General features: G+C 37.2%; 1 protein-coding gene across 1 annotated transcript; it reads left to right on the top strand.

Moving 5' to 3' along the window:
- The first annotated feature begins 2359 nt into the window (after nt 1-2359).
- HUA1 (floral homeotic protein (HUA1)) lies at nt 2360-9262 on the top strand. The gene is made up of 11 exons (XM_089603211.1): nt 2360-2670; nt 4082-4326; nt 6063-6119; nt 6248-6376; nt 6491-6691; nt 7249-7286; nt 7407-7453; nt 7561-7685; nt 7818-7871; nt 8173-8316; nt 8802-9262. Exons 1-11 carry the CDS (start codon nt 2415-2417, stop codon nt 8964-8966), a joined length of 1461 nt encoding a protein of 486 aa, XP_089459337.1. The 5' UTR covers nt 2360-2414; the 3' UTR covers nt 8967-9262.
- Nucleotides 9263-13375: the final 4113 nt, after the last annotated feature.

Genomic DNA, 13375 nt, shown 5'->3' on the forward strand with positions numbered 1-13375 from the left:
ATCGCATAGTAAAGACTCCATCAAGGCGAATATTGAGCAATGAAGATGGCAGCGAGAGATATCTTGCAATGAAGTCACCAGCGAGGCAGATATCTTGTAATGAAGACAGTAGCGAGACAATAACTCAGCAATAAGTCACCAGCGAACCATCCTGAGCTAAACTGGAAACTTGACCGAAAAAGAGTCTTCATACAGAAGGAAAGATGTCAAACCAGAAGTGGAAACAAAACAACCGACATCTTTTCATACAACTTGCACTAAAAAATAAAGCCAACAAAAACGTATCAACACATTGGACCAAAAACCTGGAACTATGGACGTTTTTCCTCTCTCTCTCTCTCTCGGAGTTGGAATATTTGTTCATACCACTTCTCGAAGAAAGAAAGAATTATTCCGACACCTTGTTGGAGTAATTAGTGAGTAAAGAGTTGGCCCACACCCTGGTATCTATCCTTCCGGAGATTACATCTTGAAAGATTCTGTATCGATCAACCAACGGCAAACCGATGAATTTGAGAGTTCGGAGATCCAAAGATCCAAAGAGTAAGGAGTCGCTGAGGAGTTCGAGAGCTTGGAATCCGAAGATCCAAAGAGCAAGGAGCCGCCGACGAATCCGGGAAGCGAAATGATCCAAAAGCTAGAGCGTGAAGGATCTGTAGTTGACCTTAGAGGTAAGTAACTAAGTTCTCTTATGGTTTGTATTGATTGTGCTTGTCCCAATATTAAATCAGTTGTAATTGAATAATTTTGAGTATCCTGGTAATTACTGTTTACTTAAGATTAGCGATTATTCGCGTTTTCTTGCCGCATTTGTAAACATATTGTAGGGTTAAGAGATTGGTTACCCAATAAAAAGTTTTGAAATGATTGTTCGTGTTCAATACATGAAAACCGTAACTAACCCTAAGGAAGTAATATACCCATCAAATGGCATTGGAGCGATCGTTCGTGTCCGATACTAACAATTTTTGTTTACCCAACAATCCGTATTACAGCAATTGTTCGTGCTGATACCACCTGACTTCCCATCAGCCTCGCCATTTGTCAGTAAGGCCTTAGGCCACGAAGCGTGGCCTTGTGATCCGCGGTACCTGCAAGGGTTGCTCTTGGGTTGGGCCCTGACAAAGTCTACGAGAGCTGCCTCTGAAGGTTAGATCTTGCTTGTAGCTTACGGAACCTACCTTTAGGACTGGATGTGTCTGTGGCTCACGGGATCTGTCCGACGATGTTGGACCTCATCTCTTCTTAGCAGGACCTCTATGGGATCCCGTGAGAATTTGGACAGAGACTTGCTCAACGACGGCTGAAATAATTTCATTTATCGGACCCTGTCGCATTTTTTCGCTTTTGATCTTTACCATATAACAACAAACCTAAAAACATCTATACTAAAAATTACCCCCGTATGTTGTATATATATTTTTTGTTTAGATCAAGGAAAAAAATGCCGTTTTCTTTGCCGTTTCGAGCCTCCTGATTTACGGAAAATCGTCATGCCGATGGAATTTCCAACGGAAAAATTGTGGAAAAGGGCAAGTAAAATGCCGTTTTCAAATGCCGATTTCCATGGAAAACCGACGTGTCGACGGAAAACCGAACGGAAATAATGTGGCGAAACAAACACATAAATATATATATTTTTAAATGTAGTTCAAAAAATTTCATTTCAATTCAAAACGTAACAATTTCAATATATCAATAAATTCATACACTTAAGTCTTAAATAATTTCATTTCTAGGTTTCGTCGGAAAATTTCAAGGTTCGCCGGAATTTCACCAAAAAATCTGGAAAAAATATATATGATAGATCGTCACATTACAAACAACTTTCATGAAGAGGATTATATGAAAAAAAATCAAATTACTCAAGAAATTGAAGGTGCAAGTTTCAGAATCTAGGGTTTCCAAAACGACTTGGAAATTCCTTCAAATCGGAGGAAATTCGTCGACATCTTGTTTATTTATACCTTCAGCGTGACGAAACTGGTGGAAACTCGCCGATCACCGTCGAATTCCTCCGACACCCACGTTCTCTCCTCCACAGCCGCGACTCTTTTTTTTTTTTTTTTTCTTTTCCTTCGAATTTCCTCGAATTTCCTGGATAAGAAGATGGTTTTATACACAACTTGGAACGACATCTACCGGCATAAAACGACAGAAACAAAATGTCGTTTCTTGGAAATTCCAGCGACATCAAACATGGAAACGACAAATGTCCCTTCCGCTCGCCGTTGACCCATGGAAATGGAATTTCCAGCCGAAATTCCGGGAAATTCGGCGGCATTTAGTTCCTTGGTTTAGATAAACACCACCATTGTTATTTATTTAATATTAGTAATATCATTCGAGGAAAAAATGCGTTTATATAGTGATATAAAAATACCACCATCTCACAACTTCCGATTCGTTGTTTGATGGCGGGCCATCTGTACGGCTACGCAGCAACAACGCAATCCTCAGCCTCCGCTCTAACGGAACCCTACTTTCCGGCTTCCATGGCTTCCTCCGATCCCTCCAAATACTCCGCCGCCATGTACCTCTCCCAGGCCAACGACGCCTACTCTCGCACCGCATCGCATCTCGCCTCCCTCGCTTCCTGGTCCTCTGCCGTCGCCGCCGCTTCCGGCGTCGACGAATCTGCCATCTCCGGAATCAAACGCACCTCCGAAGGTTCATCTCTCTCACTCTCTTCCCGTAATTTGTTTGTTTCAGTGCCGAAATTAGTTGCTGGGTTGCTGAGATTGAGAATATCTGTGATTTGATTTGCTTCTTCTGAGATAACTTTTGTGTCATTTTCGTATTTTTTTTTTGTTGCGTTGTGGTGTATTCGTTGTTTGGTCTTGAGACATAGTGAGCTTTGAGACGGTTGTTTTAATAGTACTCACTGTTGCTCACGATATACTTTTCTGTTGCTTCAGTAAGTAGAAATTATGTGATGAAAAAATTGACACGATGTACACACTGTTCTTTGAAATCTAAATGCCAAGTCATTTCTCTACTTTTTTTTCTCTGATTATTAGAAGACTCCCAGAACCCTAACGTTGAGACTTCGATAACCCTAAACCCAATTCCATCACCTTTGACTAATCAGGATTCAAGAGCGTTTCGTTTCTTGTTTTCACTTATTAGGGTTTGTAACTGTAAATAAGGTGAAACTCACATTCATGGTGTCAATTGCAACTGCCATTGCTGGTGTGTTACTAATTTTCCGCCGCTGTCTTTCTTTATAAAACAGTGCTCTTTTTTGTGCCCTTTTCAAGTTGGTTTTTTTTTTTTTTTTATTTAACAGCTTTGAGCCACTTCTTTGCAGTGTTCTAGTTCCTGATCCCTAAAGTTTATCCCATTTGTGCATTTTAGCTTGATGTACTCCTACAAACCCATATTCGCACCTCCTAACATTTTTATTTAATTGAAAGTGTTTTTTTTTTAATTTTTTATTTTTCCCGCAAAACTGATGAGGTACATACAACGACTTAAAGTATAAAGTTTCTTGAGTCAGCTTATAGAAGACCCGCCTTCTTTTTTTCACTTGTGAGGAATTTTTCTTATTGCATGTTTGTGCACTCGGTTTCTTGAATGGTTCGCTGCATTTTTCTCAAATAACTGTGGTACACCTTAAGTATGCATAATGTTTTCATATATTTGGGTTAGCTGTTGACCTGCTTGTAGAAGCAAGTGTAATGGTTTAAGTGCTGGGCTAATCTATTCTACGCTCAATTGCCGATTTTATGAAGAAACAGAGATTTAAAACGGTTTTTTTTTCCTTTCTAATTTTTCTTAGGGTATACAGGTATGCATGTAACTGTTATTGTTTCTAAATTACAAATATGGTTACTAAATGAAAATAACCTATATGATTTGCAGAGGTGAAATTGGGGACGGAAGAATGGTGGCTATAGAGTTTTTTTTTGTTTTTTTTTTTTATGTAGCTAATTGTAACTTGCTCTATACTCATAATTATCTTGAGTTCTATCGAGAATTTCTATAGTTAAATCACGTATATCCATGCATTTTGTTATCCGAAACTAATTTTAGCAATAGCTATATAGTAACATTATATGCTTGTCTATATGTAATATAGCGCTCTATCATCCGACTATTATGGGTGCTCATACTATGGCTGGGCAAGAAGCCTGGTATTCTACAGAGGCTTTGGCCAAGCGCTTTAGATATGAGAATACAAGCCATTTACCTATATATCCGCAAAGGCCTGGAGAGAAGGATTGTGCTCACTATATGCTCACAAGAACTTGTAAATTTGGAGAGAGCTGCAAGTTTGATCATCCTCTATGGGTTCCTGAAGGTGGAATTCCAGAATGGAAAGAGGTGACCGTTTATTACAAAACTTATTCTATAATAATATTTATCTTCTTCTAAAAATGATAATATTTATCTTGTATTATACACATAAACTAGTTCATAAGGTATTTATCCCTAATATTCTATTACCCTTATGATCATTGCTCTTATACCTTATATTTAAGTAATGGGTGTGTTATATACCATTAAAATTAGCTAGTGTTTGCTTTCTTTATGTACTGAGCATATCCCTCCCATTTGTTTTCCACTCTCTCTCTCTCTCTCTCTCTCTCTATATATATATATATATATATATATAAAAAACTATGCAGTGAAAGTCCTTTGATGTCAATGTTGTCTGTTTATTGGTTATATGTCCGTTATCTGTATTTTAGTTTTAACTTTTAATCTATGGCTGATCTACAAAGAAACGGAATATTCAATAATGACATTAAAGTTATCTTCTCTTCTTCTTTTTATATATTTATTATTTCTTATGGACCATTTAACTGTGTTTTTTTGGTTGATTCTTATTACTAGACTTGTGTCTGTGTGTGTGTGTGCATGTGCGCGAACTAGTGGGCATAATTGTCTTTTATGTTTAAATGTTTCTTGAATTTGAAAGGGTTTGGCTCGCTCGAGTTATACTGTTGGAATGGGAGAAAATATAAAATAAAGGTTTTACTAGAGCTAGAGACCAAAGGAAAATGCTTAGGGTAGTGCTGGTATAGCAACAGTTAGAAACCAAAGAATTCTACTCCCCTTCCTACTCCCGCCTCTTTATTTCAGTGACTTTCCTATGTTGAATGTGATTCATACATATTGACTTCTCAATACATTGTATCGGTCAAACCACTGCCAGTACACCAGAAACATTTTTAATTTTTATTGTTGTTGCGGAGATGCATTTTCTTTCTCGAATCCCATCTTTCAGTGTTTCAATTGGCATTTCACAATCTTGATGTTAACAACTGCTATTATGTAAAACTGTGTACTACTAACTAAATATGACTGGCTGGTTAACCATCTTTTATTTGTCAGATTTGTCTTGCCTGCTTCTTCTTATATAGATATTCTCCAACATTTACAGTCTTCTGTCTTTGATGTCATTAATTATAATTCATAAATATGAATGTTACAGATTTGTGACAAATCTACGATTTTGTTAAGCTCATGAGATTGAGTCTTTATATTGGGTTTTTTGTTTTTGTTTTTATAAAAGAAACTTAGTATGTGCGTTATGTATAATAAAATGGCAAAACCCATGTTACAAGTGCTTCTTACAGCGCCAGTGCGGCATAACAAAACCCTAAGATGATTAGACCGCACGCAAAACCAACATGCCGGCCCGTTTTTATTGGGTTAAAGAATGATTTGTCTAAGCTCATGAGATTGAATCTTGATATTGGGCCAACCTTTTGAAAAAGGTAGGTAGCTATATTAGCTATGTTTTCGAAATTTGTAAAGCATACCATGTTATAAGCAGTGCGCATGTCATAGCTGTCTATCTACTATATAACATGGGCTGCTTAGTTTAGGATTAAAAAACTGAGCTGTTCTAGAAATTGAATTCTCCTTCGCAAAGCCTGTCGTCTTGCTTTTTCACTCATGGGTGTGGTGCATATTAGCTCCATAATGTATAAGTAGCAGTTTGTAGCAAATTTTTTTTTTTTTTTTCTCTTTTTTTATAAGATGTAGCATTATGTAGTTGAATCTTCTATTTGCAAGCTGCTCTTATGTCTATTCCTCTCTGTTCTTTTCAGGTCCCACCTGTTGGTAGCGAAATACTTCCGGAGAGACCAGGAGAACTAGATTGTCCGGTTCGTAGTAATGAAAAACTCCATATAATATTTCCTGATATTTGCACACTGCATTTGAGTTCTCAAGTGTGTGATGTGTCGTTGTCACACACACGCATAGTTTATTTATTTATTTTGTGTGTGTGCAGTACTTTCTGAAAACACAGAGATGCAAATATGGTCTGAGATGTAAGTTCAATCACCCGAAGGATAAAATTGCATCAGAAAATGGTGGCATTGCTACCTTACCCGAGAGGCCTGCTGAAGCCCCGTGTGCTGTAAGATAATCAACTTTAGCTAAAAAAATTATTCAGTTTCTGTATCGTGATTTGGTTTTCTCCTAATGACCCTCGTGTATATTGATGTGAAGCTCTTCATTGTATTTTGAACAGTTTTACTTGAAGACCGGAATGTGCAAGTTTGGTTCGACCTGCAAATTTAATCACCCAAAAGACATCCAATTGCCAGCAGTTGTGCAGGACCCTAACCAGTATGAGGCAGCCGCATACACTGAGGGGGCAATGCTTTTGAAATCTTTGGCCCCAGTCACACCGGCAATGTTATATAACTCCAAAGAGCTTCCTATAAGACCGGTAAGTTTAGTCACCACCCGCATAAATGCTACCCAAGCATATAAATAATTTTCGGTTTCCTGAGTTGTTAGGACAATGGACGTGAGGATTAGGGTTTTTTTTTTTTTTTTTTTTTCTGAGTTAGAACATTGTGCAGCTCTCCCTGTTCTGAGTTGCTAAGGGATATACTTTGGATGATTGCTCTTTTATGTAAATAATAGTTAGAACAGAGAACCTGGTTAGATAGGTCAAAGTTCCATCCTAATAATTTCACGAGATAGATAAAAGTAAAGGAGGGAAATATTAAGAAGCAGCAAACTGGTAGTTCTTATATATATATAGGAAATGAGATGAGAAAACAGAAGTGACCCAGACAACATGTGTAGGTAAGCTGTGCCAAGGATGTGTAGGTAGGCCTAGTAAATGAAATCAATGCTATATCAAAGTAGAAGCAGAAAGATTGAGTTGATGAAGGATGGGTAACTCGCTCTTCTTCATTGAGTTCAAATATGGCCATAGTTTGCTGCAAATGTTTGCAACATCAGTGACTTATTGATTTTTTGCTCCTCTTCTAACAGGGTGAAGCAGATTGTCCATTCTACCTCAAAACTGGAAGGTGTAACATATTTTCTTCTGTTATAATTTTATGGAAAAAGATATACGAGTAAAAATTGTGAACTTACTTTATTTATTACTTCTAATCCAAAATGCTTTGATTTCTTTTGTTGTTTGTCAGTTGCAAATATGGGATCACTTGCCGTTACAGCCATCCCGACAGGAATTGTATGTAGATGCTTATGGTGTTTGTACTTTAATATGCACCCTCGTCTTGTTTATCAAGTGTTCGTTAAATAATATTATCTGTTATGTAATGGTTTGATTTTTTGCAGCATTAATTCCTCCGGTCGCGGCACTAGGCCTTGTAGCTTCTCCAGCAGCTGCGATGAACCTTGGGGTTGTTAATCCAATTGCTTCGATGTATCAAACGATTGACCCCAGATTGGCTCATGCGACGGTATTTCATTCTGCGTACTAACACTTTTCTTCTTCTTTGTACCATCATTCAAATACACTAGTGTAATTTAATCCAATAGAAACGTAATCATACATTGGAACAATGTATTTACTTGTGCCTGCCTTGTTGCAGATGGGACTAGCCGCAGGTGTCTATCCCCAACGCCCTGGGCAGGCGGAGTGTGATGTGAGTGTCAAATTCATAAACTTTTCTGTTACAGTCTTACCATTGATCCGACTGGAATAGGGAAACAAATGTTTCTCAAATACTTTGTCACAGTGCCGACTTATGTTTTTCAACTATACTAAACTAATTCAGTTCTAAAGAATAATGATTTCAGTGTCAAAATTTTTGAGAAGCTTATTAAAAGTATGCACATCTGATTAACTGTATATTAAGGTTTTTAAGTTACTCTTGTACGTTATGAACTGAAGCTATAGTTTAGTCCTCTTATGTTGCAAGTAATTTTCTGTTTGTAACACCACAGTTCTATATGAAGACCGGGGAATGTAAGTTTGGGGAGCGATGCAGGTTTCACCATCCCTTTGATCGTACAGCATCGACACCATTGACTGTGCAAGCTCAGCAGCAGAGTGTTAAACTCAGTCTTGCCGGACTACCCCGAAGAGAGGTATGTTGTTGTCTCTGTATATTTTTCCAAGTATGGCTCTTAGAATGCTTATATTTTCAACAAAAAAAATATATGATTAGTCTACTTGAAAATTTTAAAGATAGGCAATTATTGCTCATGTTTTGGGCAATAAACATAACTTCTTTTTGGCCCTTTCTTGGAACTTTGAGGGATCAAACCTATAAAGATTGGAGACAACCATCCATACCCTCTTCTTGGTCCGTTGTTAGCAAGCTCAACCAAATACTTCCTCAGGGTATCAAAGCATGTAGCAAGTTCATTCATCCTTGAAGCGATAAACTTTTGTACCAGTAATAATAACAAATTCACATACGGGCCTTGCATCATCATGACATGGTGTGCAAGTGTTGAGTGAAATCCTTCCATTAGTATAGGAAAAAGTGTAAACTCTTTTGTTAAAATAATCCTTGAAAGCCCTTTTCTTTTTATTTTAATGAATCACGAGCTTTGATGCATTTTGACAGGGTTCTATCATATGTCCGTATTATCTGAAAACGGGGACGTGCAAGTACGGGCCCACCTGCAAATTTGACCACCCGCCCCCCGGAGAGGTCATGACAATGGGAGGAACGTCGCAAGAAACTCCCGGTGGCCAAGAAAAAGGGGAAGAAGAGAATGAGAGCGACTGATATGCTCTGAGCTGAAATGTTTCATTGGATATCCATAGCTTAATTCATATGGTCCACCCCATCTGCATGTTTTTGTGACTTAGGCAAAACAAGTCAGAAAGGGTTTCTTTAGTCGATGGAGCTGTGAGTCTTAGGTTACTTCTGAACCCCTTGTTTGTTTTTATTGATGTGTAGATTAATTTCTTCTTGTCCCTTGTTCTGGGTCTTACTAGCCCTTGTCTAAATAAACTACCCTTATCCTATTCCTATCAAGAGTTCTATGATTTATCGTTATTTAAAAAAATTGACGTTAATTTCCCAAGTATTTTTTAATTCTCGCGATTTTGGTTGGTGACTAATGCCAAAAACTACAAAGACCGTTAGCTCCATCTGCACTGATTATTTTAAGTTTAAATGTCAAAAGCATTTAACACCAAAAAGTGTTTAAAAAAGGTGCCACGTGTCAAAAAATGTGTGGATCGCTCACATTCGTGATCCGTGTTAAATAGCATTGCTCATATCTTAAAGATATTACGGTTATCCTAAATGTATTCTCAATTTCAGTCCAGACCAAAAAATCCTAGCCAAATTCAACAAATATGTTATTTTCGAGTTTGCATTGTTATCCAAGGAAATCCAACCAGTTTGAGTTGAGAAATTTCATTTTTTAGATCCGAAAATTATGGAAATATCTCAATTAGACCCGCTACTTAAAAAATATCCAAAATTAGACTTTTGTACCAATTTTGGACGAAAATACCCTTACAAGACTATATAACACTATTAAAAAAAATTCATTCTCTACTTATTGAAAATCTCTCATTCTCTCTCATTTTTTCATCATTTCGCGTATCCAATTGGTTTAATTCCTTCAAAATGGGTAAGTATGCTTCTCCATTCATCTTTTATAGCTTTAGTCATATAGTTAATGTAGAATAAATAAAGTTGGTAGATGTAGGTTAAACTTTCCGGAATTTAACGTTATTTCCGATGAAATCCGACCTTTTCGGATGAAATTCATGTAAAAATTCCGATGAAATTCAAGCAGAAATTCCGACATGTTCCGACAGGTTCCGACCGGTTCCGACAGGTTCCGACCGGTTCCGACAGGTCCAATTTTCCGACAGAATCCGACCGGTTCCGACAGGTCCAATTTTCCGACAGAATCCGACCTGTTCCGATCGGTTCCGACCAATTCCGATGAGTTTGGAAAAAATCAAAGTTTAATGTAATATAATGCATTTTTGTGATATTTTTTTTGCAGTTTTATTGATGGTTAACGGCACATGGGAGAGAAATGGACACTTATACGTGTTAAAAAACGCGATAACATTTCCGCTTGAAGTTTCGAAAGAGACAACGTACATGGAGTTAGTCGACAAGGTGTACAAGAGAGTCGATATAGACAGATCAAAGTATGACTTAAAGTTTGAAGTTCCATATGAGGCGGGTAATATGCCAATTGAGCCTACTTTGTTGAAGGACGATATGGACGTTAAGTATTATACGAAGAATAAAAGTCGTAGAAGTTATGCACTCTGTGTAACTTTTGTATCGAAAGAAGTCAAAGCGTTAACTCCAAAAAAAGTAGATAAAGGGAAAAATGTAATGAATGAAGAATTGTCTCGCGTTGAACTCAACAAGAGACAACATCATCTTATTACCAATGACCGTGATGATAATCATGTGTTCAACAGTCGAATAGATGATCGAGACGATGAAGTATACAAGCGTGACAGATATGACTACCACAACAACGATCTGGATGATGAAGACAAGTTTGACGTAGATGATGGACACAACTGTGACAAAGGAACAAAATTTGAAGAGTTCGTGAACACTGAAGAATATGAAGATTTTGTAAAACATTTTACAGTACCATCGGGACACAGTGAACCATCGGGACACGGTGAACCATCACGTAACCCTCATAAAGTTGTATCACCAACAGATTGCATGCCTTACTCATGGAAAGCCCCCGACTTCACAACCGATGATTTTGTCAAGGAAGAACATAATGACGGTCCAAGTCAGTTGCCAAATTCTTCCACAGGTAATAAGAATGAGATGTACTTATATTCTTAAATGAAAAATGTTATGTTATATGTATTATAACCATTGAATGCAATGGGTAGCACCGAAGATATATACCTCGGGAAGGAGTTTGAGTCCAAGAAACAAATGAAGCAAGAGATTCATGTTTTTGCTCTAAAAAATAATTTCAAGTTTAGAGTGAAATCGTCTTCGAAAAGTAGATGGTATGTCATATGCAAAAATGAGATGTGCACTTGGAAGCTGAGGGATGTTGTGCAGTGGTCTGATATGTGGCAGATTACGTCGTACGAGAGTAGATATTCTTGTGCGCGTGTGGTTCGAACAGAAGGACATAGAGGAGCTGCACATTGGGTTATTGGTCATGTCTTTGAAGATAAGTACAGTATTAGCTCTATGGCTGAGTATTCGGCACATAACGTAAGAGAGGAAGTCAAAACAAGATGGGGTGTTGACATCTCGTACTTGAAAGCTTGGAGAACCAGGGAGAAAGAAATTTCATACGTAAGGGGTACGCGAGAAGAATCTTATCAGAAGTTACCATCTTAGCTATACATGTTGGAGCAGAAGAACCCTGGGACTCTGACTGCGTTTGTGAAAGATGGCGATAGATTCAAGTACACGTTCTTTTCTATTGGGGCGTGTCGTAGAGGATTCACGTCTTGTCGACCGGTGATATCATTAGACGGTTCATTTTTGAAGACAAAATACGGTGGACAGTTGCTATGCGCAATTGCGATGGATGCTAATTCACAATTATATCCACTTGCGTTCGGGGTAGTAGATAGCGAGTGTCATGCTTCGTGGATTTGGTTTTTGAGAAAGTTGGGAGAAGTTATCGGTGAAGACGTTGAAGAGTTGGCGTTCATATCCGATCGACATGTTAGCATCATACATGGTCTCGAGGTGGTGTTCCCTGGTATCCCTCACGGAGCATGATACCATCATCTAAAACTAAATGTCCAACATAAATTCAAGACCGATCATTGTGGCATTTAATTGAATGCCACCGCTTATGCTTTCAATAAGACCGCTTTCGAAGCTCATTTTCGGCAATTGAGAAGGAAAGATGTCGAGATGGCTAAGTATCTCGAGGAAGTCGGTTTTGATCGGTGGGCAAGAGCATTTTTCCCTGGGAAACGGTAAAACACAAACTCTTCATTTTTTCATTACAAGTGTTTTAACTAGATATAAAACGTCGCTAATATGTAACTGTTTATATAGGTACGATATAATGACAAATAATAATGCAGAAAGCTTCAACAATAAGACGAGGAATGCTAGAACGTTTCCCATTACCACGTTGCTTGAGTTTATTAGATTCACACTTCAAACGTGGTTTTTTATTGAGAAGAAATGACTAGAAAATGTGATACAAGACTGTCCCCGAAGTTTCAAGACAATCTCGCTCATCTAAACAGCAAGGCACAAATCGCCAATACCTATGGACTCGGTATGTATGAATGTCATGTCAAAGACGAGAGAGGTGACTTTGATGTTGATTTGTTGAGAAAGACATGCACGTGCGGGCTACCACAACTACTTGGAATCCCATGCGAGCATGCCATTGCATCTGCACAACACAGGAGTGTCGACATCTATTCGTTATGCAATCCTTTCTATTCGAAGGAGACATGGATTGAGATGTACAAGGAATCCATATACCCTTCGAAGAACTGAGCGAACGGACTCTCCGCGACCCTTTGTAGTAGACCGAGATCGGTGAATTTTTCTTTCACCGTCTTCAAATGCCCCGAACCACCGTAAGTGATTCGACTGGCCAAGTCATGGTTGCATATATACGTCAATTTGTCCTAAAACACGATTAATATTTAATTATCACGAAATATCAATATAATTAAACAAACCTTAATAACTCCAAGAATTCATTTAAATTTTTTTAATATAACAAAATATATAACATAAAATAAAATATCATCAAACATATAAGTAAATTTAACATAAAAAAACACGATGTTTAAAAGACAACAACTAATAATTAGAAAAAACAACTAGCTGTTCATAATTATAAAAAAACAACTAATTATTAGTATGTTGTTCATAATTAAAAAAAACTAATTACAAAAAACAACTAATTAGTATGTTGTTCATAATTTAAAAAAACTAATTACAAAAAACAACTAATTAGTATGTTGTTCAAAATAAAAAAAACAATTAATCATTAATTAGAAAAAAACAACTAATTATGTTGTTCATAATTAAAAAAAACAACTAATCATTAATTAGAAAAAAAATTAATTATGTTGTTCGTAATTAAAAACAAGTAATTATTAGTATATTTTGCATAAATAAAAAAAAACTCTTTCTCTTTTATTTATCTTAAATTATTAAAAAAAAAACGCGTCGGAACTCGTCGG

This window comes from Urtica dioica, chromosome 12 (assembly GCF_054948205.1).
Source record: "Urtica dioica subsp. dioica isolate 48M chromosome 12, U.dioica_male_clone48M_v1_H2, whole genome shotgun sequence".
Lineage (NCBI taxonomy): Eukaryota > Viridiplantae > Streptophyta > Magnoliopsida > Rosales > Urticaceae > Urtica > Urtica dioica.

Excerpts from the sequence above, each read along its gene's own strand:
- HUA1 (XM_089603211.1), top strand. The coding sequence starts at position 2,415 with ATGGCGGGCCATCTGTACGGCTACGCAGCAACAACGCAATCCTCAGCC. Across the intron at positions 6,692-7,248 it reads AAGAGCTTCCTATAAGACCG|GGTGAAGCAGATTGTCCATT; the intron begins GTAAGTTTAGTC and ends CTCTTCTAACAG. Across the intron at positions 8,317-8,801 it reads CCGGACTACCCCGAAGAGAG|GGTTCTATCATATGTCCGTA; the intron begins GTATGTTGTTGT and ends GCATTTTGACAG.